This window comes from Myotis myotis, unplaced genomic scaffold (genome assembly GCF_014108235.1).
Source record: "Myotis myotis isolate mMyoMyo1 unplaced genomic scaffold, mMyoMyo1.p scaffold_m19_p_17, whole genome shotgun sequence".
NCBI lineage: Eukaryota > Metazoa > Chordata > Mammalia > Chiroptera > Vespertilionidae > Myotis > Myotis myotis.
The window spans coordinates 32,874,208-32,902,017 of record NW_023416321.1 but is presented as its reverse complement, the minus strand read 5'-3'; the positions used below and the strand labels follow the sequence as shown (position 1 = coordinate 32,902,017).

The 27,810-nt window shown below is 43.8% G+C and overlaps 2 protein-coding genes across 13 annotated transcripts in view; one reads left to right on the top strand and one right to left on the bottom strand.

Annotated features, from left to right (window-relative positions):
• Positions 1-728: 728 nt before the first annotated feature.
• ABHD15 (abhydrolase domain containing 15) lies at positions 729-5,885 on the top strand. The gene is made up of 2 exons (XM_036341908.1): positions 729-1,799; positions 4,449-5,885. Exons 1-2 carry the CDS (start codon positions 919-921, stop codon positions 4,972-4,974), a joined length of 1,407 nt encoding a protein of 468 aa, XP_036197801.1. The 5' UTR covers positions 729-918; the 3' UTR covers positions 4,975-5,885.
• A 16,236-nt stretch (positions 5,886-22,121) lies between these two features.
• TAOK1 (TAO kinase 1) overlaps positions 22,122-27,810 on the bottom strand; it is a 106,430-nt gene continuing 100,741 nt past the window's right edge. For all 12 annotated transcript variants that reach the window (XM_036340806.1, XM_036340802.1, XM_036340803.1 and 9 more), the window contains one exon: positions 22,122-22,944. In XM_036340806.1, the coding sequence (XP_036196699.1) occupies positions 22,483-22,944 (462 nt within the window). In that variant the 3' untranslated portion in view covers positions 22,122-22,482. The remainder of the gene's footprint in view (positions 22,945-27,810) is intronic.

Genomic DNA, 27,810 nt, shown 5'->3' with positions numbered 1-27,810 from the left:
GTTTTTTTTTTAATTATTTTATTGCTTAAAGTATTACAAAGAGTATAACATATGTCTCCTTTTGGGTCTTGGTTTTAAAGATCTACCTGAAGCCAGGCTCCTCGGGGGAGCCCCACGCTCTGGGGGCGTCGGCACAGGGCACCGATGCAGACAGCGGACGCGCAGCGCACCGGCGCTCTAGGCTCCCGCCCAAACCCTCGCGCCTTGGTCCCCGCAGGCCCGGCGCCAGGCCCCCCGCCAGGCGGGGTTATTGCGCAGTTGCTGGTGCCCACGGGGCCGAGAGGAACACCAAGGTCAGAGCGCGCGGCTGAGCCCGGGAGGGAGGCGCGGCCGGTGCCTTCGGCTGCAGCGCCCGGAGCCCGGGAGCCCGCCGGGAGCGGCGGTCTATTCACTTCTCTCTTTGCTGCTTCTCAACAGCGGCCCTGAGGGCGCAGAGTCGCAGGGTCTCCCCGGTAGCTGCGCCCCGCGCCGGGCGGAGGAGTGGGGACAGGGACTCATGCTCATCCCGGTCCCCCAAGCCTTGGTCTCGGAGTCTCCCCACTTTTCTGCCGCCAACACCCCATTCCTCGGCTCGTTGCCCTCCCCACTCCCTTCCGGCTCGCTGGCGCGTCCCCGTCCCTCTCCGTGGCCTCGGTTCCTTTCACCCTCTGCTCCTGCTTGTCGCAATCGCTGTACAAAGGGCCGTGGGGCGGGGGGAGGGGGGGCCGTGGGGGGCGGACGAGGGGAGCCAGGCCCGAACTGGCTGCCTCTTCGGGGCCGTGGCCAATCCGGAGAGCGCCCCCCCGCGCGGGAGAGCTCTGGGCAGCCGCCCGCCGCCGGGCGGAGCCGCGGGCAGAGCGGGGAACTGGCGGAGGGGACAGCCCCATCGCCTGCCGCCGCCCGCCACCCGCCACCCGCCGGGGACGCTCCTGCCTCGCCATGCCGCCGTGGGGCGCCGCCCTCGCCCTGCTCCTGGCCGCGATCGCCCTGCTCGGCCTGCTGGCCCCCAGGCTGCGGCGCCTCGGGAGGCGCGCCGTCGGAGTCAGGACCCTGCCGGGGGCCGGGGGCCCGGACGACGAGGAGGAGGCGGACGGCGGAGGCCCGGCGGACCAGTTCGGCCACGGGCGCGAGCCGCTGCCCGGCGGGTGCAGGCTCATCTGTAAGCCGTCGGCGCTGGCGCAGTGCCTGCTGCGCGCCTTGCGACGCTCGGCGGCGCTGGAGCCGGGCCCGCGCTCCTGGCTCTCGGGGCCCCACCTGCAGACCCTCCGCCACTTCGTGCTGCCGGCGGGCCCGGGGCCGGAGCTGGCCCGGGAGTACCTGCAGTTGGCCGACAACGGGCTGGTGGCCCTGGACTGGGTCGTGGGACCTTGCGCCCGGGGCCGTCGAGTCACCAACGCCGGGGGCCTGCCGGCGGTGCTGCTGGTGATCCCCAATGCGTGGGGGCGCCTCACCCGCAACGTGCTCGGCCTCTGCATGCTCGCCCTGGAGCGCGGCTACTACCCTGTCATCTTCCACCGCCGCGGCCACCACGGCTGCCCGCTGGTCAGCCCCCGGCTGCAGCCCTTCGGGGACCCTTCCGACCTCAAGGAGGCGGTCACTTACATCCGCTTCCGACACCCCGCGGCCCCGCTGTTCGCGGTGAGCGAGGGCTCCGGGTCGGCGCTGCTGCTGTCCTACCTGGGCGAGTGTGGCTCCTCCAGCTACATGACGGGGGCTGCCTGCATCTCGCCGGTGCTGCGCTGCCGCGAGTGGTTCGAGGCCGGCCTGCCCTGGCCCTACGAGCGGGGCTTCCTGCTCCACCAGAAAATCGCCCTCAGCAGGTGGGTAACGGGGCCGCAGACCTGTGAGGGGTAACAGGGTCTTGGGCTGAGCGAGACACAGCTCTGCCTGGTGTTGACTCCGACAGGTCTACGGCGACTTGGGCAAGTCCCCTCACACACTGTCTGAAGCTGTCCAAACCCTCTAGTCGAGAGAGAACCAGGGGAGCGGGTTTAAAATCCATAGAAGACTCAGTCAGCATCATTATACGAGGCAGGGCCTCCCGCCCGGGGCCCCTGGCCTCACGGTGTCCTAGCAACCCGAGCACTTGCCGCATCCCCGACAGGCAGTGCCTGAGGTGACCGCTTAGCCCGCAGCTTGTCAGATCAGCAAGGGCTCTGGCAGCGAGTGCAGCTGGCTGTCTGTCCAGAATGTTCCCTACAGCCCTTGAGCCTGGAGGGGACAGGAATAAAACAATGTGGAGGTATTCATTAAAAATCCTTAGACCCAACAAATATTTTGCATATTCCTTTGTGCTCAATATTTAAGGCAACAATTTAAAGAATATTTAAACACAATTTTTAAAAAATCTCCATAAAGAGAACATTCTACCCTACCACCAGGCATACACGTGGGACTTTCCCCCTGAGAAGGCGACATTCCCACAGCACATAACCAGGCCTCGGCTTGCACTGTGGCTTTCCTGGGAGAGGCAGAAGGAGGTCAAAGACGTGGATAACTGTGCTGTGGCAGAAAGACCTGGGATGTGGGCGCAGGTCACGGGTTCAAATCCTGAATTTCCAGCAAGTTAGCGAACTCCTTGGAGCCTCGCTTCTCTCTTCAGTGAAAGGGAGTTGATAATAACTACCTCCCCAGGCCCGTATATGCATGAAACGAGGCCATGGAAGTGAGCTTGGCGCTGGGTAGGTGCTCAATTAATGGTGGCAACTGTGGTTTCTCTTTCTTTTCTTGCCCCGCTTTGCCTCCTGTTCTGAAATGAAATCCTGAGTGCAATAACAGGCTGCCATGACAAGCCAGAGCTTCCAGAGTATCCAGGAGCAAGGTGCTCTCCTGTGGCTTAGGTGCCAGCTTCCATCCCCACATCCCCCCGGGCACCAGCTGAAGGATAAGGGGAGGGAAGTGGAGAGGAAACAGAGCCTTTAGTAACTACCCTGCTCATGGAAGTTTGGGATTAAAGACTCAGGGCAAATCTCTTTGAATGATTCAGGAGACACACATCCAAAATCAACGGACGACTGCTGGATTGATCCCCCCAAAGGTCTCAGCTGCCCATCCTGGCCTCCTCATCGGGGGCCCCAGCCCTTCTCCAGGGAGGTGGCAACAGCAAAGATGCCCCTCTTCCCCAGAACAGTTGCTCTCAGGCTCCCATTGGGGAACTCACCCTGTAAATCAGCCACGTCCTCTGCCATCCAGCCCTCTCTAGGAAAACCTCCTCCACACCCTCATTTGTCATGATCTGGATGGCATATTCGCTTTTAAAACACAAACAAACTGCCGAAACCGGTTTGGCTCAGTGGATAGAGTGTTGGCCTGCGGACTGAGGGATCTCGGGTTCGGTTCCGGTCAAGGGCATGTACCTGGGTTGTGGGCATATTCCCAGTGGGAGATGTGCGGGAGGCAGCTGATCGATGATTCTCTCATCGATGTTTCTAGCTCTCTATCTCTCTCCCTTCCTCTCTGTAAAAAATCAATAAAATATATTTTAAAAAAAACACACAAACAAACTAATACACCCTAAAGTAAAATGTTAATTGTGGGGGTGCCACCTGCTAGTTTAGATAGTCCGAGCCAGTGAGCTATTCTAAGAGGGGTTCAACAAGTTCCCCACAGAGGGACAGAAGTTTTGATCAGGAGGAGAGCTGTCCTTGCTGTAGCTCAGCAGCCTTAAAGTCAGTGCTGCCCCGTGCTGGGCAGGTAATGCCATGAGGGACAGACCTGGTAGGAACCATGACACAGGAAGGAGGGAGGAAATACCCTGATTGCTGCCCTCAGGACCGCCAGCCCATCTCGCCAGATCTTCTCATTTGTCTAAAGGAGCCTGATAGCTGCATTTTATTTATTTTTTAAAAATATTTTTTATTGATTTCAGAGAGGAAGGGAGAAGAAGAGAGAGACAGAAACACCAATGATGACAATCATTGATCGACTGCCTCCTGCATGCCCCACACTGGGGATCCAGCCCACAACCTGGGCATGTGCCCTCACTGGGAATCGAACTGTGACCTCCTGGTTCATAGGTCGATGCTCAACCCCTGAGCCACGTCAGCCAGACTGATAGCTGCATTTTAAATGATGACAATGAAATGGACGTTTTTAAAAACATTATATGGGCCCTGACTGGTTTGGCTCAGTGGATAGAGCACCGGCCTGCAGACTGAAAGGTCCCAGGTTCGATTCCGGTCAAGGGCATGTACCTTGGTTGAGGGGACATCCCCAGTGGGGGGTGTGTAGGAGGCAGCTGATCAATGTTTCTCTCTCATTGATGTTTCTAACTCTCTATTCCTCTCCCTTCCTCCCTGTAAAAAATCAATAAAATACATATATTTTAAAAAACAAACAAAAAACCTCCATTATATGGCCAAAGAAAGCCTCTGTGGTCAGAATCTGGCTTGTGAGCTGCCAATTTGCTGACATGTTTTCTAATTCTTCCCTCTCTTTCCTACCTTCTCTGTTCGCCTTCTTGCTACCAGGTACACCACGGCCCTGGAAGACACAGTGGACACCCACAAACTGTTCAGGAGCCGCTCCCTGCGAGAGTTTGAGGAGACCCTCTTCTGCCACACCAAGAGTTTCCCCATCAGTTGGGACGCCTACTGGGACCACAACGACCCCCTCCGGGACGTGGACGAGGCAGCCGTACCTGTGCTGTGTATCTGCAGCGCGGATGACCCCGTGTGCGGGCCCCCAGACCACTTTCTGCCCACTGAACTCTTTCACAGCAACCCCTACTTCTTCCTCCTGCTCAGTCGCCAGGGCGGCCACTGTGGGTTCCTGCGCCAGGAGTCTCTGCCAGCGTGGAGCCACGAGGTTATCTTGGAGTACTTCCGGGCCTTGACTGACTTCTTCCGAACAGAGGAGAGGATAAAAGGGCTGAGCAAGCACCGCGGCTCATTACTAGGGGGCCGGCGTCGCTGGGGAACCCTGCAGAAGCGAGAGGTCTCTCCCTCTTCCAGCCTGGATGAGATCTTTAGCTGGAAGCGATCATATACCAGGTGAAACCCAGTCGGAGAACACCCTGTCCTGCACGGGGAACAGAGGGCTGAGTGGGGCAAGCAGCTGTAGCTCTTTGCCGCTGATTCAGTCCTTTCTTCTTTTCTGGTCTGTGGAGAGATGGAGCTCCCAGCTAGCTGCTACTTACTTGACCCTGAGCAGAACTCCTGCCCAGGCTCTGCTGCACACATTCCTGCTCATCCTGGTCAGCAGCTGGGTATTTCTGGTCATTGTCTCCTGTCACCGACCACGTAAGCCAAACACTAGCACCGTTTAAACCCACGGACTCAGGATAAAATGCTCTCTCGCCAGCAATGACTACAAGAAGACGAGTTTCTGTGTCATTGGGCAGCTCTGCCCCACATAAATAATCAGCTCTGTGACCCTGATGCTCAAGCTGAAGCCACTTCTGTAGTGAGGACAGGAAGTTTGCGTCTCGGTCCCACTTCCCTCATTTCATTCTGCGGATGTGGCACCCTGCTGACTTCATGCACATCATGGATGTGGCCTCGAAGAGCCGCGTGGCTGCGTCTGCCTTGAGTGAGTGTGAGAAAGGCAGCAGCGGCCCTCAGTGCAGTGCTGAGCTGGGGTCAGTAAGAGCCACAAGGTAGAGACGGCGAATGCCTGTCTGGAATACTAAGGCCCGTCTTCTGCAAGTTTCCATTGGGAACAGAGCTGATCTGAGGCTTCAGCCTAGGACCTCAAGCCTCACTGGACAGATCCCAAGGATGATTTTAGGAACAGGAAGTCCTCGAACACCGTCTACTAGACCATGGCTCAAGAAGCCAGACTCTCGGGCACTTTAGCTGCTCCCTCTGGTACCATTTCTGGGGATTATTACTCCAGAGAGCTCTGGCCAGAGCTGCTTTTCTCTTGGGACGTGGGCTTTCTCTAAGTGGTGAAAAGTATAAACCTCGTATCTTAGGTGTTGTCTTGGTTAGCTGCCCTCTTTTCTGACACTACTAGTAGCCTCTCCATCTCCGGAACCTGGAGAAACATCTGGGACCAGGGAAAACAAAACGTTCCAAGATGTTGGCTAGAACTGACTCAGTAATTTATAAATATTTCACATTACTATGCTTTTTCTGCTCAATTATTCCAAAGGCCATTCATGTAGATGATGCAGAAAGAGCTTCTTCCTGGATCTGTGTGGGGTGTTTGGTCTTATGAGGAATAATGCTGAAGTCCAGTGTAAAGTAAGGTATTGTACACATTGACCCAGGTGTCCTGGTGTGGGTTAGACCATTAAACAATACAACAGGACATCTGATTTCATGTGCTGCTAAGAGCTTTGTCCTGAAGTTTTATTTTACTTCGTCATTGAGAAAGAGGGCATCTGTTTTGACTGGAAGCTTCATCCTTGCCTCACAAACAGCAAAGCAAGTTTAAAGGGAAGAGATATTTACTGAAGCCATATCCTAAGACAAGGACTTCCTGGGGCCATGATTTCAGGTTTGGATAATCTTAAGCCTTATTCTTCTAGATCAAAGAAGAAGAGACTGAACTACCCAAGAATCTAAACTGAAGTGCAGACAACATTCAGTTGTCTAAGGCACATTAGGCACATTCTCCTGTCATGAAAAAAAATGACCTCCCTCCTTTCCCATGTCTTGCTCCTCCGCACACTCCTCATCTAAAGGTCTTTCACTGTTTCTGAGCAGGAGGAATAACAAGGAACTGAAATCTAAAAAAGCCGTTCCCTGCTGGTTAACAGCCTCCGTGTGAGGCTTGGTGCAGGAGAACTGCTGGCATCAGCCCCCTCCCCCCAACATCAGGTACAGTGGGAACTTCAGTTAATTAGGGGCCCACAGTCCCATATGCAGGACCCTAGGATCACTCCAAACTGACTGCAGAATGGGAAGCAGCCCACTGGTTTTAAACACCCCTGTTTCTGGCTTAAATGGCCTGCAAAGTCTAAATCTGTATTGCCAGGTACCCCAGAACTCTGGTTCTTTAAGATAATAGTTTTTTGAGAAGTCATGGTTGGTGTCCCTTTCCTTTTATAGGAAAGAGTGCAGGAATATTACATATATTCAGATAGACAGGACAGTTCTAGTCCAGGCTCCATTAATTCCCTTAGGTCCACAATCCTAATGACCTAAAGCAACAATTTTTAACTTTTTTCATCTCACAGCACACATAAACTAATTATTAAAATTCTGAAGCACACCAAAAATATATTTTTGACGATCTGAAAAAATAGATACGATTTTGATTTATAAAAATAACTAGAGATTTTATTATCTAATTCGTGTACGGATGGGGTCCGGCCGGCCCGCCCCAATCGGGGACAGTTGGGCCAGGCCAGCTTTGGGGAGGGTCCATGGGCATGTGGTGGGCCGATTGAGGGCAGGGCTGGCAGGGGGAGAGGCCACCAGCCAGCCCCACCCCCTGGTTGAACTCTAGGTCGAGGGGACAATTTGCATATTAGCCTTTTATTATATAGGATAATAATACTGATTATTTACTCTTTTTGCTCCAAAATGACTTTTTAAAAAATCAGGTGTCTATACTTGTATATAAAGACTAGGGGCCCGGTGCACGAAATTCGTGCACTGGGTGTGTGGGGGGGGGGCAGTGTCCCTCAGCCCAGCCTGCCCCCTCTCACATACTGGGAGCCCTCAGGCGTTGACCCCCATCACCCTCCAATCGCAGGATTGGCCCCTTGCCCTCTAACAGAGGCATCAGGCCTGGGCAGGGGACCCTCATTTCCCCCCATCACTGGTTCTGCCCCCAGCCCAGGCCTGATGCCTCTGGCCCAGGCATCAGGCCTGGGCAGGAGGAGACCCCCAGACCCTTCCGATTGCTGGCTCTGCCCCTTGCCCAGGCCTGATGCCTCGGCCAGAGGCGTAGACCCCCATCACCCTCCGATCGCCTGATCGGCCCCTTGCCCAGGCCTGAGGCCTCCGCCAGAGGTGTCAGGCTTGGATAGGGGACTCCCATCTCCCCCCGATCACTGGCTCTGACCCCCGCCCAGGCCTGAGGCCTCTGGCCCAGGAATCATGCCTGGGCAGGGGACCCCCATCTCCCTCTGATCGCTTGCTCCACCCCCCGCCCAAGCCTGACGCCTCTGACCCAGGCTTCAGGCCTGGGCAAGGGGACCATCATATCCCCCCAATCCCTGGCTCCGTCCCCCACCCAGGCCTGATGCCTCTGGCCCAGGCATCCGGCCCAGGCAGCGGGGACCTGCAGTGGCAGCGGGGGGCGCCGCGATCATGGAGGCTCCGCCCCTGCCCCTGAAGGACACCTCTGGCTGAGGCGTCCGGCCCGGGCAGCGGGGACCCGCAGCTGCAGCAGCCCCGCAATCGTGGGCTCCGCTTTAGGCCCAGGCAAGAGACCCCTAGCTCCTGGGACTGCCAGCTTCGACCGTGCCCAGCTCCCATCGCTGGCTCCACCCCTACTTCCTGCTATCACTGGCCAGGGCGGCAAAGCCTGATTCTCCGATCATGGCTGGGGGGCAGGGCAAAGGCGGCCCCAGGGCTGCCTTTGCCCTGCCCCCCACCTCTTAGCTCCCCCCTGGGTTTCTGATCACTGTCAGTGGCAGGGGGCTTCTTCCTGCTTTCCCTTTCGCCTCCCTGCATTGTGCCTACATATGCAAATTAACCGCCATCTTGTTGGCAGTTAACTGCCAATCTTAGTTGGCAGTTAATTTGCATATAGCCCTGATTAGCCAATGAAAAGGGTAGCGCTGTACGCCAATTACCATTTTTCTCTTTTATTAGTGTAGATTTCTGGTACCAAGAATTAACCAATCAGATGCAAACTTATTATGCAACATAACCAACAAGATGCAATTCTATTATATGACCTATTTATTTATGGTTCAAGACACAACATTCACACCAGACAGCTATTGTTGTGTTGGCTGTTGTCATTTTTTAATTTGACAAAGGGAATAGAGGTCAGTGTCTCTGACTAAAGAGTTGAGTATTGCACATTTTAGAAATTTCTTGCGGCACACAGGTTGAAAATCACTGACCTAATCCCTTAAGTATTTCTCCATTTCCCTTGTGCCAGATGTGCTCATAGCCTATCTCCGGAAGTTGCTTATCTCTCATCTTCCCTTCGCTGCTTGACGACAATCACTGCTTTTTAGCTCACTTTTGCCAAGAAAGTATAGCTCCTGTTCAAACAGGTTTGGGTGACAGTCTTTCAGTCTCACGATAAAGGAATCACCCAAATGGCTCTGCTTTGGTTAATGACTAATTATATGAAATCGGCTTGAGGAACCCCAGAGACACTATTCTGAGAGAGTGTGTGGCCCGTGAACAAAATGACAACTTACGAGTTTGAGAAAGCAAGAAACAAACATAACAAAACCAAATCCAAAGGACTGCTGAGTTGCAGTTTTCCAGGTAGCAAGGCTTTAGCCACCCTCGCAGGCCTCATTCACTTGCCTGACACCCTTTTGGTCTCTTCACTGTTTACGAACACCTTCACATGATGAGAAGGAAAAGCCCCCTGATGTAAAGGAGGCATATCTCAGAAGTGGAGGCTGAGTCCTGTCTCCACTCATTGTTTCAAGATGCAGGAAGCAGACAACTGTCTCTGAAGGTTTAAGTTCTACTAAGTTCAGCCCTCTGACACCGAAGACTGTGCTAAGCTATCATTTCTCTTAACTTAGTGCTTTATGTATTTATACACAGGTTTCTGGGTGGCTTGGCTGGAGTCAAAGGTATGAAAAACAAAGCACAAAATCCTCACTCTGAGAAGACACAATTTCTGTTTTGAATGAAGGTATCCTTTCTAAGACTTGAGTATTGTTAGAAAAGGGGCCTTGACACAGGAAGTGTTATCTTGCCTTTATATATAAAACCTCAAAACCACCCGGACACAGAAGCTCCTCTGTCCTCACCTTCCATCCAGACCACAAGATCCTTTGTGTCAGTCACTCTGAGTAATGCCAAACTCTCTTGCTTTACAAATGAACTTTAGCATGAATTCCTCTCCTTGCTTAAACAAGCAGACACACTTGGCCACTTTGGTAGACCTTGGTAACAATGCCAATAGAAGTATTTATGTGATTCTTCAGCCAAACCACAAAGGATGGCATCAGAAATTGCATTCACTAGTTACCACAATTGGAAGAGATGAGATTGAGTTGTACCTAAAGAATATCCGAATGCCCGGATATGGGATGAATGCCTCAGGAAACAGTAAGTTCCACATCAGATGTGGGATAGACAAACTAGACTGCCACTTGGCACACGTTATGGAGGGGACACGTGCCAAGAAATAAGGTGGCCCAAGTTACATATAAGCTCTCTTCTCATCTGAGAGTCTGTGAGTTAAAATAGTGCTCACAGTGGGTTGTAAAGACTTTTGGTTGATTTATGGGTTTGAGGATCAGGAGATCACAGACCTAGGAGTTGGGAGATAACAAAGATCTTAATAAAAATGACCCTGCCAAAGTGACCAGAGGATGTTAAGATATCCAATAATTATGCTCTAAAGTGTCCGGGAAGAGCTGTAAGTTGAAGGAAACGTGGAATTTCATTAAACCAATAAAAGACACTAACACAAAAAAAATGTAATAAGGGAATACCTTGTTGTAGGGTTCATCACTAGGATGGTTGAACAAAAATCTCTCCATCTTGTTTGCCTCTGAATAGCAAATAAATTGCAGTCTCCCTGCAACAATGGAATGTCATTATTTTTTAAATCTCCAGAAAAAAAAGGTGCCGTTTATCTTCTAAAGTCCTCTGTGTACTGAGCATGCTTACCTACCTGTGGAGTTAACAGGGCCTCCCAGCACATTCTCTATTCACTGGTTGTTGCTTCACTTCTGTCCCCTAACACTAACCGGTGGCAGCTCTGTTTAATCAACAACCAGGCCTCCTGTTCTGAGCTAATAATTTCCCAGCAGGCTCAAAATTCCCTGATCATCAAAGGTACCTACATAGAGATATTTTCCAGTGGACAATTAGCAACTTGTGTATTGATGAGAGTACTGAAGGAGTTTGGAGATGTGGGTTCTAGTTTGTACTTCATCAGTGACTCCTATGTGCTTGGGAAAGTTATTTTGAGTTGTTCTGTATGAAAGGACTGAGACTATCAATAGGCCTTAATTTAGGAGGTCTGTTAGGATATAAGATAGTAAAAGCAGGTAGATCCCATTCTCCATGTCTGTTTAACTCAATGGAGCTCAAAGACCTCTCTGATGAGGTGGCATTTGCTTTCCGATCAGAATTGATTATCTAATTCTTATAAGGCCAAGAAGTTTGTTATTAATCCCACTGCAAGGCTGGAAAGACCCTGGGAGAGCAGCACACTTTGAGGCTCACAGTCCGGCTCCTGGGTTGCCCAGCTGAGGCCAAAATCTCCCCACCCGCCATCTAAACACCTGCATGTACTCTAATAACCAGGTTATGGTGGCCAATAGCTTTCCCACTGTTCATTTGTTCCAGCCAAGAACCATCTGTTTTCCTACTTTTCATAGATGAAGTTTCAGCGATGATGTGACTTTCAAGATCTCACAATTAGTATGGTGGGGCTAAAGACAGAACCCAAACCACTGCTCTTTATACTTCATTTGCCTTTTCTTAATCACTTTCTGAGATGACAGTAAATAATGCTCATTTTATACTTTATAATATAAAGGATAACAAAGGGAAAGAATGTATCTTTAGGGCTGCTGGAGTATACAATTCCATGGGAGAGCTATACACATTATAAATGACACTCCTAAATTTATTGTATAGTTGCATACCCTTAGCAACTCTGTCTCCCTCTATCCATTAAGAACAAGTATCTGGCCCAGTCAGCGTGGCTCAGTGGTTGAGCATCCACCTATGAAACAGGAGGTCATGGTTTGATTCCCCGTCAGGGCACATGCCCAGGTTGCAGGCTTAAAATCCCCAGTGTGGGGTGTGCAGGAGGCAGCCAATCAATGATTCTCTCATAATTGATGTCTCTCTCTCTCTTCCTCTCTGAAATAAAAATATTAAAAAAACACAAGTATCTGAAAATACAGTAGCAATTAAAGTCACAAATTGCCAACAACGCATAGAGAACCCTGGTTCTGCAGCTGGCATCACTGACTGAGATGCAGGTGACAGCACTGGCTTATAACCACTGGGGCTGTGAAGCTGACCACTGTGGTAACTTTGTTTTTTTAAAATATATTTTATTGATTTTTTACAGAGAGGAAGGGAGAGAGAGAGAGAGTTAGAAACATCGATGAGAGAGAAACATCGATCAGCTGCCTCCTGCACATCTCCTACTGGGGATATGCCCGCAACCAAGGTACATGCCCTTGACCGGAATCGAACCTGGGACCCTTCAGTCCGTAGGCCGACGCTCTATCCACTGAGCCAAACCTGTTTCGGCACCACTGTGGTAACTTTGTGTTCACATTTCTTTTAGTCAAGTAGGATAGGCTTTAAACCCTAAGCATAACTCAGAACATCTTTGATGTTTTTAGCCAATGACATTTGTTTTTTGTTGTTGACATAGGATACATACAGGCTAGAAACAGATATTGTCTAATACTCTCCTTCCACTATAGCTTGAAGAGCCCAATTGGGGTGGGGGTGAGGGGAGTGATTAAGCAGAAAGAAACCTTGTTTTGTAAACCTTTTTGAGTTCCTCCAAATTCAAGGTGGGATGCTGGAAATGCTGGAGGTAAGAGACCTGGGAACTAACCTTGGCTCTGCCACATAGTTGTTCGACCCAGGCAATGAAACACTAAATAAATGTTAATCTCAAAATAGCTCAATATCAATGTTCTGGGCGTTAAAAAGCTATACTAAGCCTGGCTGGTGTGGCTCAGTGGTTCAGCATATACCCATAAACCAGGAAGTCACAGTTCTATTCCCAGTTAGGGCACATGCCCAGATTTTGGGCTCAGTGTCCAGTAAGGGGTGTGTAGGAGACAATTGATCAGTGTTTCTCTAATCTATGTTTCTCTCCCCTCTCTCTCTAAAATAAAAACATACTTAAAAACATATGTATAAACCCCAGTCCATGAAATCACTCTTAATTATTCATTAGCCTTCTGACAAAAATGACACTTTAACAGTGTTTTAAACAAAGGAACTAGATTAGATAATCTACCCCATATAGGGCTAAAATGGAATGATTTTCAAATCTGGTAAGATAAGTCCAGATGAAGCCACCGTTTGAAGGTCCAAGACCTGCATACATCTGTGTCTGTGTGGAAGGAGTTGTAGTTACGTAGACCACAAATAGATCTATAGCAAACTTAAGGCCCTGCATCAAACCGTTAGAACCTGAAGAGCCATGACACCCACAACACAATAGGCTGCTTCACTCTCCAGACAAACAGAATTTCAGGCAATTAGACTAGAGAGTTCATGGCTGTATCAGAGAATTTTACTCGGAAATTTCCAATATCTTACTCATTAAAAAAATATATTTTTACTGATTTCAGAGAAGAGAGAGAGAGGAAAACATCAATGATTAGAATCAGTTGCCTCCTGCATGCCCCCTACTGGGGGTCAAGCCCAAAACTTGGGCATGTGCCCTAACTGGGAATCTGTGACCTCCTGGTTCATAGATAGACACTCAACCACTAAGTCACACTGGCCGGGCTCTTATTCATTTTTATAATCTCAATATCCAGCATACTGCCCGAGATCAGTAATTACACTTTATTTTTATGGGAATTAAATTACTTTAAAAAAACTGCGCAGACACGCTGTGTACTAAAATTACTTTATTACAGTTGATTTTTTAAACATTTCCTTTGCTATGATACAAAGGATACTTACAAACAAAATATTACATATGACCTTGTTTTCGCTCTTAAGTTCTGACAACTTGGTAACAGCTTTAAATGCACAATCTATACAATTAATACAGGTTATATATGAACTATAAGGTATGTTGAACCAGAAGAATACTGACAATATACTGTACATAAGCCTTACCAGTTAGTGCTGTGGACCATTTCTACCAAAAGGAAAATGCACACCTGTACAGTCACCTTTACCAGCTGGTGCTGACAGTGAGGGAGAGGCTTCCTCCCCATTGCAACCCTCGACAAGCCTCCACTGTGGGCATCTGTTTGGTCCGAAAATTGAGAGGACTGTGTATATTTGAAATTAGTCATCTGTAAAGTGGAAGAACATCACTTTCAAGATGATAATCTCTCTCACACACAAAAAAAATCAGTCCTAGTTTTAGAAGACCACGAGTCCTTCGTCCACTACAAAAACCCTACAGGCTCAAGGGCTTTAGGAGATGAGAAGATGTAGGCTGCCAAAAAAGGAGGCAAGAAACCAAGCCAAAATCTAGGTCTTGCAAAATCATCATTTTTCCCTTCACCAAAGGGAACTAGAAATGTACAAATTCATTGATGAACCTCAATGATAACATCAGTTTGCTGATAACCCTCATTTTATCTGGACCCCTGACTTGTGGGAATAACTAAAAGAGATTGTAAATAATATATAACACTTTTAGAAAAGAACCTCTTGTTTAGTTAAAATATTCCCTTTAGCCACCAAAGCTGGTCCTAGGCTATTACAGGTGTGCATTCGTCTCTCAATGGTCTACTCAGAAATGATAAGGTTACAGCTTTTTTTCTTTTCTTTTTTATTTTTTAAATAAAAAAGCAATTGACTGAAGCATTTTTCTTTTTCTTCTTCTTTTTTTTTTTTTTAGGTAAATAGCAAAAATAAAAATAAAAACCAACCCTGGCATTTGCACAAACAATGCAAATGGAGCGATATGGCCTTTAAGGTAAGGGGTTAGTAGAAAGGAAGAGAGAAGTGAAGAAAACCCAGAGAAAATGATGTATTAATTTTTCTTCTTAAAAATTTCTACAATACATGTGCAAAAAAATCATGCTGGTTGAGGAAAACAAAGGGAAATGAGTATATAAAATTAAAAACATAAATAATATGTTTGGATGACTGGTAAAAGCAGAGACCAACCTGGGTTACAAAAAGGATTATACATTCAAGATGCTCTTAAACCCAGTGGGATAACTTATGTTAAAACTGTGTTAATAGTTACGTTAAAAATCTCAAGTTTGTTTTTAAATCTTCACAATACAAGCAAAGCTGTTTTAAAATATACACTATACATATTTCTCATAGTCTCTCCAACCTCATTAATACGCATTAGGCGATCTTTTTCATATACTAAAACAAGGGGGTTCTGAAAGCTAAATTGCTCAGAGTAACCCATCCATTATTTAAATGTCATAAGTTTTAAATGGGTTAAAAATTTTAGCGGACTTACATAAATAGGATTTAGCAACACAAGTGTTAATTTAAAAAACTCTAAAGCATTTACAAATTATCAGGTTGGAATAGTCTGGGGGAGTTATGTGCACTGTACTTTAAAACGTTATTTACATCAGACCATCGATTTTGTAAAAATTTCCCTAAAAGATAAAAAACAAAATAAATTTGGAGAATTAACTTTTTCTAACCTCGAAGAGAAGGATCATAAAAGGGAAGGTAAAATAAGAACAAAATTACCTCTTAATAGAAACCTTACATATCCCTCTCCACTTGGATTTTGCTCTATGAAATCACCTGCCACTCCTAATAGGCTCATATATCAAGTGTCACAATAATGTGGTAAAATACTTTGTCAAATAAATTACTGGCCTCAAGTGGACTTTTTTTTTTTTTTTTTTTTTTTTAAATTTCTACCTTGTGACTCTGGCTTGGATTTTAGGGCATGTGTATGTAATTAATTACAGGGGCACTTTAAGTAGGCACAATTCCCATTTAATGTGGAATAAAATGTGTAACACATAAAATGCTACTTGGGAGAAGGGGTGGTAGTTTCTGTGATACTATGAAATGCAAGGGAGCACACGTGGAATGGGCACCAAAAAAGAGCTGTCTGGCAACACACCAGGGGCAGTCAACTTATTAAACTGAATATACCTGCCTATGACAAAAAAGGGGGTTAGAAGGGTTCCAATACCCCTCTCTTCATTTGTTTGATATGTATCAAATAGTCACATGGATCAGCCAGAATCTGCAAACATTAAGCAGTTACATCTTTTTAAATCACACAATTCACTCCATGACCATGTACAATTTATAGTAACAATAATGTTCATGCGGAGGCAATGTATTTGAGGGCTCAGAAAAAGCAAAATGTGCCACTAAGAGAAACCTGTTCTCATACAACTGGTCTTCATGCTTTCAAGTGGCCCTAATATACCTCTGATGCTAAGCCAAGCCATGCAAAAGCAAAGAGTACACACGTATCTCATTTCTAAACTCCACTGACCTTGGAGTTGCCATAGAAACATATGAGTACTGAAAGCATACAAATGAGGGTTCATGGATTTTAAAAAATGCATTTTCCTTGTCTATGTTCTCTAGACTTAAATACCTTAGGGCTAGGATTACAAGGCATATCAGAGAAAAGTTAAATGGGGATAATGACAAAGGAACAAATGTAATTCTGGAAAGAGGAAAAATGCTCCAGCAATGGGATCAATGTGCCAGCAATAAGAATAGTTCATTTCATTTGAAAATTCAGCTAAAGAGCCCAATAAACAGTTCCAAGCCATAATGTTACCTGCATAATTTACATAAACATTAAAACTCTTCACTTTATAGACAAATACACACTTCTGTAAACATGGCCACTGGGGGAGGGAGGCTCCCTACCTCATTCATGATTGAGGACATGTAATCATTATATTAAATAAAATGACTTCACTTCAAAAGATTTTAAACCTGACCAATGATTAAGCTTCATTTCCCCCTGTTTAACAACATTTAAGCATTAATTCTAAAAATGCCACCTAGGATGGTTTCAGGGTTAGATGCTAGGACCACAATCGGCAATCACAGCAACTTCTCTCTAGCTGGCACAGACTTATAAACTTTAGTAAAAAAACAAAAAAATACAGAAACTAGGTCAATTTGTTAGCTACATATTTACAGATAATTACATGATTTTTTACTCACAATTACTACAAACTATGAGTGAAAAGGAAACTGTGCAGGTTGAATTACCCGTACTTTGGGGGGAATTCTTGGGCATCAAAATACCCTTTTCATTCATTCAGAAGTCTCGTCTTCTCTCCACTTTTTCATGGCAAACTACCTACAGATGTTCAGATTAGTATATCCAATGGGTATCTGGTTTCAGAGAGTATTAATCTTTTTTTCTACTTAAAGGAGAATCTCTTGATATTTATAAACAAACAAACCCAACACAGATGCATTCACACACACACAAAATCTCTGAAACTTCAGTTAGAATTGCTGGGAAACAGTTAACAGTGATGGTGACATAGTAAATGGCTCCCCAGATGTAATCTCTTCATTTATTTTCTTTAAAGAACATCTATTTTTTGGGGTAGGTGGGAAGTGCAAGTTTAAAAAACCCACAACAGGCAGATAAGGTGCATACTAATTTATGTATTTCTTATGCTCTGAAGGCTACCATTAGGCCAAGTGGGTTCTCTCTTCCCTTGTTTTAGTGAAATTTTGGAAGTCTGAATATAAACGAGGGAAAAATTAGTCAATGTGACTTTCAAGAGGGCTCCCAGAGTTCAGTAGAAAATATAAATATACAATAAAGGAAGAGTTCTCAGCTTCACTTTCTTTTTCTAGACAGTTATTAATAAAACTTACTTCTTTACAAATTAATAGTCATTTCCAATGTAGTCTACTGTAGTGATTTCATAAAAGTGCAGACAACATAACCAGACACACAGCAAAATAGACTTCAATCAGTAGTCCTTGCATACAAGAGGCAAGTCTGCTAAGTGTACAGCACACTCTCCATTCTTTTAGGAATCTGAGGATGGGAATTTTCCAGTTTTAACAACTGAGTGAGTGCCTTTTTAAAGGCAATGCCAGAACCTGCTTGGGGCACTATCTATCATGTTAGATGAGGGAAAACAAAATAAAGAAACTGTTTGTCTTTAATAATGGTCTGTATTTTGATAAGCAGCTCAAAGATGACAGCCCAAGTTTTGGCTTTGTTCCTTAGAGAAGGCAGTTTTCTATCTAAGAAACAAAAACCTCTTCTTTCATCATTATAGAAGACTCATATACCTTAAATGTATTATTTTCTGACTTGAATACACACTAGACACTTCACATTGTGAGCATGGGACAAAGCAAAAGACCATAAACCTCCTAGGAAAGGGTTGCTATGTTGAGCCAAATCTCTGCTTGAATAGTGGCTCAGAGGGGTGGGAGGTACACAAAGAACTTACTATTAGCAAGTAAGAAGAGGCAGCTAAAGGGAGAAAGTCCCATGCCAATGCCATATCCTTCTCTCCCAGTGGCCATTTCCTATTGATTTTATAGTTTAGGAGAACCTTAGATGCTTCAGCAGTAATTCTTTTCTTGGCTGTTTTGGTCCTTAGCAAAATTTGTAATTATTGGTATTAATGGAGTAAAAAGAGTAAGAGAATCAATGACATCACTACTTAATACAGACTGCACATGAAGATTGTGTGATTTATTGGTTCTTCTATCATCTTTGCAGAGGAATCACCAACAGTGTTTTTAATTTCCATGGTTCACTTCTCTCTGCATCACTTACTGCCTCGAGACACAAACTCATAGAAACACTAAATGGCTCCTTCCCCAGCACTATTTTACTGTCTTTGCAATGTATGGTTCCACATTTTACTTAACTTTCTTTCCACTCACACAAATGTTAAGAGGGGATTAAAAGAGAAAAGACTGCAGCTAATGACCACCTTCTCATAAATATCACCCCAGAGTACTCATTCTTAAACACATGCATTCTTGCCTTAACTGAGGATTTGAAATAACAAAACAAAATAACAGAACCTTAAGTGCCCTGATGGAAATGTACAGTATGAGTTACATCCATCTACCTACACACACACATAGACACTCATATGTATATACAATATATACATACAAATGATAATAGCTATACCAAAAATGTGCATATTTCACACAGTTTTAAAAAGCCAGTAGATCATGGTATAATACAATTTATTTCCACTAGTGAATGGCACAAATGGAGAAATGCAAAGGAGGTGTTTCAAGTACAATAAAGTCATTCTTCACAGGTGAAAATAAACAGTATTATTCCAGTGTCCAACACAATGTATTTTACAAAAGTTTAAAATGCCAGACATTCAGCACTTAAAGAAGTATAAAGTTACTAATGTCTGTCTTATGGTCTGAAAAAGACACTCATAGAGTTTTTGATTTTTGAAAAGGGGAAGAGGAAAATTAGGTGGGAGTGGGAGGGAGGATCAAGGACAGTTTCTTTAGTGTACTAAATAGTGTTTACCTGATGTCTGGGCAGTTGAAAATCATGACTATACTAAATAGTTTAATTTCCCTATAAATCCTTGGCCTCTAGTACCAAGCATATTATATCTAAGGCATGGCATCAAATGTAGAACTATTCATCCCTAGGGACAGAATTGACTACAAAAAAGGGTAGCTCTGAATAAAAATAATATAAACATTTTCCAGCTAACATTACTATATAATGAAGAAACTGTAATTTGGAGTTAGATCTGACTTTAATAAGAGGAGAAAAATATGTGCAAAAGGAAGGGAATCCAATTAGAAATAATATTTATCCAGATATGAGGTTTTGCTTTTGAAAACGCTAACTAAAGAAAGGGAGATACAGTGAACATAAGAAAATTTTTACTGCCAAGTTCTGGATACCAGATATAGCATTAATAACTTTCTAATATGCCGGACAAATTTCTCATACTTTTTATTTTCTTAAACACATATGTACTGAGTGAACACCAACTCTTGGAGGAGGTAGTAATTTGATCAAATATTGACATTTGCACACTGATTTAGAAAGTGCCTGCTTCTTTCTTTAGAATCTCTAAACTTTTCAAAGTTTCTTGCTATAAGCTTTATTCTTTACTGATTCCTACCACGTATGAGATTCCTCAGAAGTTAGTTCTTATAAACACACACCAATTAATTAATCATTTTTGCAAACTATGTATTTTTAAAATAAAATTAATTTAATGGAATAATCCAGGTATACTCATGACCTACATGTTAAAACTGGTTGCCCCACAGATAAATCAGATACAAAGCCCAACTGGGTAGACCTTTGGAGTCAGCATTCAATCACAATTTTACAAGTACATATGCTCTGCACAAACTCAGTAATTCAATTTGACTAATTCTAAGTCACTGGAAGTAGTTTGGATTTTAAAGAGTTTTGTGTGCAGAATGGATCTGCTTTTCTATTCTATCCCTCTAGTAGTACAGAGGGGTTAATAAGAATTTTTTTTTTAACTATCAAATTTCATTATATTTTTTTGGGCATTTTATTAATTCTAAAGCTCTCTTCTATAATTTTCTTCCAAATAAGTAGATATTTCAATTTGTTTGAAATATTATATAATATTTGAATGCAAAAAATATATGGAGAAAATTAAAAGCCCCTTTCACTAGATATGACAAGTACATGTCCTGTTCATCTAAAAGTTGGTGATCTCGAGCATGGCCAAGAGGATAATGTATCAGAGTGCTACCTGAAACACTGCCTAAAATTGTGTGAATTCTATTGTGATACTGGCTTTTAAAATATTTACATTAAAATATTAATTTTTCTTCCAGTTACCTTTAAATGAATCCCAGAAACTCCTAAAGGGGATGATCCATGGAGATTGGACTGACATACCTGGGGAAGACTTAAATTTAATTGAGAAAACCAAGATTTCAAAAGTGATAAGATTACATTTGGTCATCAGTCTGGCCTAGGTAAAAAGTATCATTGAGAGGGACTGGAAACTTTGACTATATGAAAAGAAGGACCCATAGTTAGCAGCAAGGGTTCTTCAAGACAACTGGGGAGGGGGCAGGACAATAACTTGTAGAAATTCTGGTATGTCACTGGAAAGAATTTTTTTTTTCTTCAAGTAATACAGCTCCCTATCCACCTTCAACTAAATTTCCACACTAGCAATGGAATACCAAGTAACATCTGACGTTCAGCACTGGGTTGATCCTTCATTGAAAAACAAAACAAAACAAAACAAAACATAACAAAACAAACAAAACATGCCCCTCTCTGGAAAAAAAGGTTAGCTTTTGTCAAGAGATTCCCTGACCACTATAACTTACTTTACTTTTTTATTCTTAATTTGCCAAACTTGTTAGTTCCTTTTCAGTAGTAATTTAGCAGACGCTAGAGACTTCAGGAAGTGGTGTTTCCTATAGTATGATGTTATTAACATGATGTCAAATGGTCACCAAGTCTCAAGGAACTAGAAGTTTGTAAAGTATTGCAGCAACAAAAACAGTAATTAAAAAAGAAAAAAAAAGAGGACCTGCACATGCAGCAAAATCTACAGTGGTAGTGAGGGTTAGTCAGCAGCTGGTAAAGTCATTGGCTCAGTGACTCCTGGTTCACTATGGCAACTAAACTTTAAATAATTGGCTATTCTACTTGTAAACAGGAAATCCCATAAGCCAAAAGGGGATAGTCAAATTAATGTCTATGTAGTGTGATGAGAATTCCAAAAGGTGGCAGTTTACAAATATGGCATTATTCAAATACCTCAGGCATTTGATGTGTATTGGCTATACGTCTTTGTTTTTGTACAAACAAAGTAAAAAGTACTGTTTAGGGTTTTGGGAGTTACAGAGCTTAGCTAGGATGAAATATCACAGTATAAGCAACAAAACATCAGGATATATAGGCTTCATCTCCTCACTCTGCTGCTGAACACACCTATCATATGAACTTTCAGGGACCTCTCTCACCCTTTTGGTCTTTCCCTTTGAAGGCTCACAGGTTTATTGGATGAAATTCCCACACAACTTGTGATCTCCTTAAGCACCTCCATCTCACCATGCCACAAAGAAGGCACAAATGAATGGGGGTGGTGGGGGCAGGGGGGTGGGGGTGGGGGGAGGAATCACTGGCAAGTCTACACAGCATTCAGAAAAAGAACTCAGTTGTTTTCTACTCTCTGAAAAAGTCAATGCAACCCTTCAGTGTTCATGGCTTTCCACTTTTTTACTCCAAATGAGGCTGAGAAGTCAGACCAACGTAATAAAGAAGATGTACTGGTGAGGGGATACAAGTGTGTTTCTATAATAACTTGTTTTAGCATATGCTGCCTGCTGTGAGTGGTTCATAAGAATCTGGGGTATGGAGAAAGGCTTTAGATCTTTTCACAAACTTCTTAGGATGTAGTTGCCCAAAAGTGATGACTCAAGCCATTCTGTTGTATTATATATTTGCAGTGTTCAGAAAATACCCCCTATCTAGCCAATTTCTTTTTACCACACACATGATGTGTGTGTGTGTATGTGTGCATGCGTGCACACACACACATACATATCAATTCCCTTTTAAATTTCTCCAAAAGTTAAAAACAAAAACCAAAACCTGGCAGCCAAATACTATGACATCCAAATTAGTAAACACAAAACAGAACGCTTTAAAAAAATGAATAAAATATACCATATGCATTCAGCTTCCACACTGTAGTACCCAAGTGAGGAGGCTGCTGTGACGATGTCTGTAGGGAGTTTCTTTTGGCAGACAGCTCCAGCAGAATTGCCACTTTCAACTATTAAGCTATGTGTAAGACAGATGTGACCCATTGGAGATCTGTGAGGTGACACTCGTGCTTCTGCTCATGCCCTGCTCCGTCCGTCCCCCAGAAGCTGTTCGCCTCAGAGCCTGAGGGCTGTTGCGGACCCCCATACTGCTACCTCGGGGCACCCCTTGCATTGGCCCTGAGGGGTGACCCCATGGCTGGGGTCCACCTTGCATCGGATGGCCCCAAGCTTGTGGTGGGCCACCCATGGGATGACCCCAGTGAGGTCCTGGACCCCCAGTAGGGTTGTGAGACCAACCAGAAGCTCCTGGGTAGCTGTGGCTGAATGCCTCAGGGGAGAGATTAGAAAGGACCATGTTACTAAAACCCAGTCTCATACTTTCAGAGTCAAAAGCTTCGATTTCTCTGGCTTGACGCTCCAGCAGACTTCGTATTCGTTCTGTGCGTTCATTCTGCAAAGCCAACATCTCTTCTTCAATCTGTTAGGGGTTGGAGGAAAGAAGCAAAAAGAAAGTTGATTTAAAAATGTAAAAACTAAGGAAGCAATAATTATTCAGTTTTGAAGTGAATCATAAAGAAATTCACTCTTGCTATTTTATGGATGTACATTTAAAAATCAGCCTAGCCGGTGTGGCTCAGAGGTTGAGTGTCAACCTTGAACCAGGAGATCACAGTTTGATTCCCAGTCAGGGCATATGCCCTGGTTGCGAGCTCGATCCCTAGTAGTGGGCGTACAGGAGACAGCCGATCAATGATCCTCTTTTACCACTGTTGTTTCTATCTCTCCCTCTCCCTTCTTCTCTCTGGAATTAATAAAATAATATAAAAATATTTTTAAAAGGAAAACAAAAAAAAAGCATCTGTGGCCCATTTACACAATGGAATGCTACTCAGCTATAACATAAAGAGAAATCTTTAAAAAATATTAAAAAAACAAAAGAGGTGTACTGTAGCAATCATACATAATTTATATTTCTAAAATATGTAAAATCAAGCTCTGGCTGATTTTTCTCAGTGGTTAGAGTGTTAGCCCGCAGACCAAAAGCTCTCAGATTTGATTCCTGGTCAAGGGCATATAACTCGGTTGCAGGTTCCCCAGTCTGGGTAGGGGTGCATGTGGGAAGCAGCCAATCGATGTGTCTCTCTCATGTCAATGTTTCTCTTCCTCTCTCTCTCTCCTTCTCCCTCCCTTCCACTCTCTCTGGAAATCAATAGAAAAAATATCCTCAGGTGAGGATTAAAAATAAATAAATAATTTAAAAATAAAATGTGTAAAATCAAGTTCTTAAAAGCAAAGGCAATAACCTCTATTAAAATAATAATTCAAGGCAATTATCATCAATGGCTATTAAACCCATTAGGTAAAACATTAAATGAGCCTGGCCGGCGTGGCTCAGGGGTTGAGCATCGACCTATGAACCGGGAAGGCAGGGTTTGATTCCTGGTCAGGATACATGCCTGGGTAGCGAGCTCAATCCCCAATGCGAGCGTGCAGGAGGCAGCAGAACAATGATTCTCTCTCATCATTGATGTTTCTATCTCTCTCTCCTTCTCCCTTTCTTTCTGAAGTAAAAAAAAATATATTTTAAAAAAAGTTGAATGAAAAAGAAAATGGGTGAGGAAAAAACCAATCTTATCAGACATAACATATGTCATTTAATAAGAGAAACATGATACTGCTATAGAAATTGAAAATTAGGGAAACAGAATGCAGATCTCAGTAGATTTTTAAATAAATAATACAGGCACAATTGGCCAGCCATCTGGAAGGAAATAAAAGTGGAACCCCATTGTATACCGTGTTCCAAATGGACCAAAGTAAAAAACAAAAACTATAAAATTTTCATTAAAAAGTTAGAAGATTCTATGTAACTAGAGTGGGTGGGTAGTCATCATAATCAGTTCCAGAAAATTGGGAAGTATTCCAAATAAAAATACTTGACTGCATATAATTTTTTTAAAATGTAAAAAACCATAATAAAGTCAATAGACAATGAAAAAAATGTTGAACCATTTAATGAATGATCAGATTGATAATACCTGGAATACACTAATCAATATAATGTAACTTAAAAAGTGGAACTAGACATATTTCTTGATATGATGCAAAAGGAAGTACCCTTACAAAAAAAAATCCCTTGCAAAATTTTTTTAAAGAAAAATATTGAATCTAAATTTAATCATGCCTTTAAATCTAATTATCAGTTTACAAGAAATATGAAGTAGAGAGGAATACATTAAATGACAACATGAGGATGCAATCAGCCAAATCCAGAATATGAGAATTCCCACTGAGTAAAGAATCCAATCCACAGTTTAAAAAAGGGGGTGGAGTGGGGCCTGTTATAGGCAAGACAATTGACTAAATGCAGTATCTGGACCTTGTGTGGGCCCCAATCCAAATGAATCAACTTAAAAATTAATTGACATAAAAGGGGAAATTTAGACATGGACTGAGTAGTTGATATTATTAAACATTTATTTCTGTTAGCTATCACGATGGAATTATTGTGAAAAAGTCCTTACCTACTTTTTTAAAAAAAAAAACTACATCTTTTTTAAAATAAATTTTTGTTGATTTCAGAGAGGAAGTGAGAGGGAGAGAGAGATAGGAACATCAATGATGAGAGAGAATCATTGATCAGCTGCCTCCTGTACACCCCACACTGGGGATCGAGCCTGCAACCTGGGCATGTGCCCCTGACTGGAATTGAACCTGGGACCCTTTAGTCTGCAGGCCAACGCTGTATGCACTGAGCCAAACCAGCTAGGGCCTTACTTATTTTTAAGAGTGAAATAATACCATGTTGGAATTTGCCTTTTTAAAAAATATGTTTTTATTGATTTTAGAGAGAAAGGGGAAAGGGATAGAGAGATAAAAACATTGGTGAGAGAGAAACATCATCAATTGGCTGCCTTCTGCACACCTCCCACTGCGGATTGAGCCCACAACCCGGGCATGTGCCCTGATCAGGAATTGAACCAGTGACCTCTTGGTTCATGGGTCAATGCTTAACCACCAAGCCACACTGGCCGGGTGTGATTTACTCTTAAATACTCCAGACACTATTCCCTAACTCCTGACCTCCCCCGACCCTCGCAAAAAAAGTTGTGTGTGTAGAACAAGGGAATAGATAAGAAAAAATTAGGAGAAGAAAATGGCAGCCAACTAGGCAGACATGTAGTGCACCTCATCCCAAGGTCAGACTGAAAAAGCAACTAAATTGAAAAACATTTACCCAGAATTAACAAATTAGACACAGCTGAGGAGACAATTTACAAAAAAAGGAAGGGCAGAGGATGCACAGAGAATGGTAGGAATGGGGATCTGGGCTGGATAGGGATACCTGGCCACCAGGCCAAGAGGGTGAGGTGGAACCTGCATTGCACCAAAGCCATGTCCCTTGGCGACAGGCATAAAACCCAACTGTGAAAAGAAAAAAAATTAGCACTGATAACTCCTAAAGCTGGGTGATGAGTACTTGGGAATTTCATTGTACTAATTCTTTCTACTTTTGTGTATGTTTAAAATTTTCCATGATAAAAAGTTAAAAAAAATAAAGAGAATTTGTAAAGGAGCATTAAATAATCAGGTTTCAAGATATTTGAGAACTTACGCCAATACTCTGCTCTCTACAGAAATCTAGCTTGACAAATGTGCTAGTTTTTATGCACTAAGTTTTTAAAAATGTCCTAAAAGAACCCCCAAAAAGACAGTTTAGCAAGGGCAATACATGCAAACTAAAAAACGCAGACCAGCCAGTGCGGTTCAGTTGGTTGAGCGTCCTCCCATGAACCAGGTCACAGTTCGATTCCCAGTCAGGGCACATACCTTGGTTGTGGGTTCAATCCCCAGTGGGGACCATGTACAGGAAGCAACTGATAGATGTTTCTCGCTCACATCAATGTCTGCCTATGTCTCTCTCTCCCTTTCCCTCTCTAAAAATCACTAAGCCCTGGCTGGTGTGTTTAGTTGGTAGAGCATTGGTCCGTGCACTGAAGGGTCACAAGTTCGATTCCTGGTCAAGGGCATATGCCTGGATTGCAGGTTCGATCCCCAGCACATGTCGGAGGCAACCAATTAATGTGCCTCTCTCATATCAATGTTTCTCCTTCCTTCTCTCTTCACCCTCCCTCTCTTCCTTCTACTCTCTAAAAATCAATGGAAAAAATATCCTCGGGTGAGGATTTTAAAAAGTTTTTTAAAATTCACATGGAATTTAATATTTATAATCATGCTGTTAACTTGCTGAAATTTTAATGTAAATCTCACATAATAAAAGCTTAATATGCTAAGTGTCTGATTGGTCAGCCTTTCAGCCAATCAAAGCGTAATATGCTAATGATATGCTAAGGCTGCTCAACCACTCCCTATGACGTGCACTGACCACCAGGGGGCAGACAGTTGACTATGGGGGTCAACCAGTCGCTATGACGTGCATGACCACCAGGGGCAGATGCTCCGACCAGTAGGTTAGCTTGCTGTTGGGGTCCGGCTGATCGGGATTGAGCGAGACAGGCCGGACATGCCCTGAAGCCCTCCCGTGGTCCCTCCCTGGCCCCGATAGTGCACTGGTGGGGTCCCTCGCCCTCTCGCAATCTGGGCTAAGCCCCCCCACCCCCACCCCCACCCCTGCCCAAGTGCACGAATTTCGTGCATTGGGCCTCTAGTCAAGTATAAGAAGAGTCAACTGAGGCTTAATTTGTTGGTGTTTTAACCTAAAGAAACAATTCTTGGTTCATTTGGAGATTTACAGCAATCTTTAAATAGAATTATTTTTCATTTAGAAACAATTAGCATTCACTCTAGTTCCACCTCTATTTCAAATAATGGTTTCTCATATGTGATTTACATTAAAATTTCAGCAAGATAACAGCATAAGTATTAAATTCCATGTGAACTTAAAAAAAACTTTCTTGAATCCTCACCCGAGGATGTGTTTTTAGTGATTTTTATTTAATTTTGTTCAACCAGTAAGCACAAAGTACAGAAAATATATAGCTGTTATGATTTTTCAAAGTTTTTGTAGTTGGTAGGAGCATTGTCTCTGTGCACCAAAAGGTAACAGGTTCAATTTCCAGTCAAGGCACATACCTAGATTGGCTTAGTAGTTGCCACCTTACCTCAAAGTGATTCATAGTCATACATTCCACGTGAAATGTAAACATCAGCTCTAAAAATGAAGTAGCAACTCAAAGCACTATAGATTTATCCTCCTATTGTTCTATTATTTTTAATACTAACCTTTTGTATTTTCTATTATTAAAGTAATACTAACCACTACATAAAATATAGTAAAATAAAAAAATAAACCAATCTACCATATTAATATCACCACTACTAG

What these genes read in the sequence shown, in the direction of transcription:
- ABHD15 (XM_036341908.1), top strand. Translation starts at nt 919, where the DNA reads ATGCCGCCGTGGGGCGCCGCCCTCGCCCTGCTCCTGGCCGCGATCGCC. An exon ending in CAGAAAATCGCCCTCAGCAG is followed by an intron (nt 1,800 to 4,448) that starts GTGGGTAACGGG and finishes TCTTGCTACCAG; the next exon opens with GTACACCACGGCCCTGGAAG.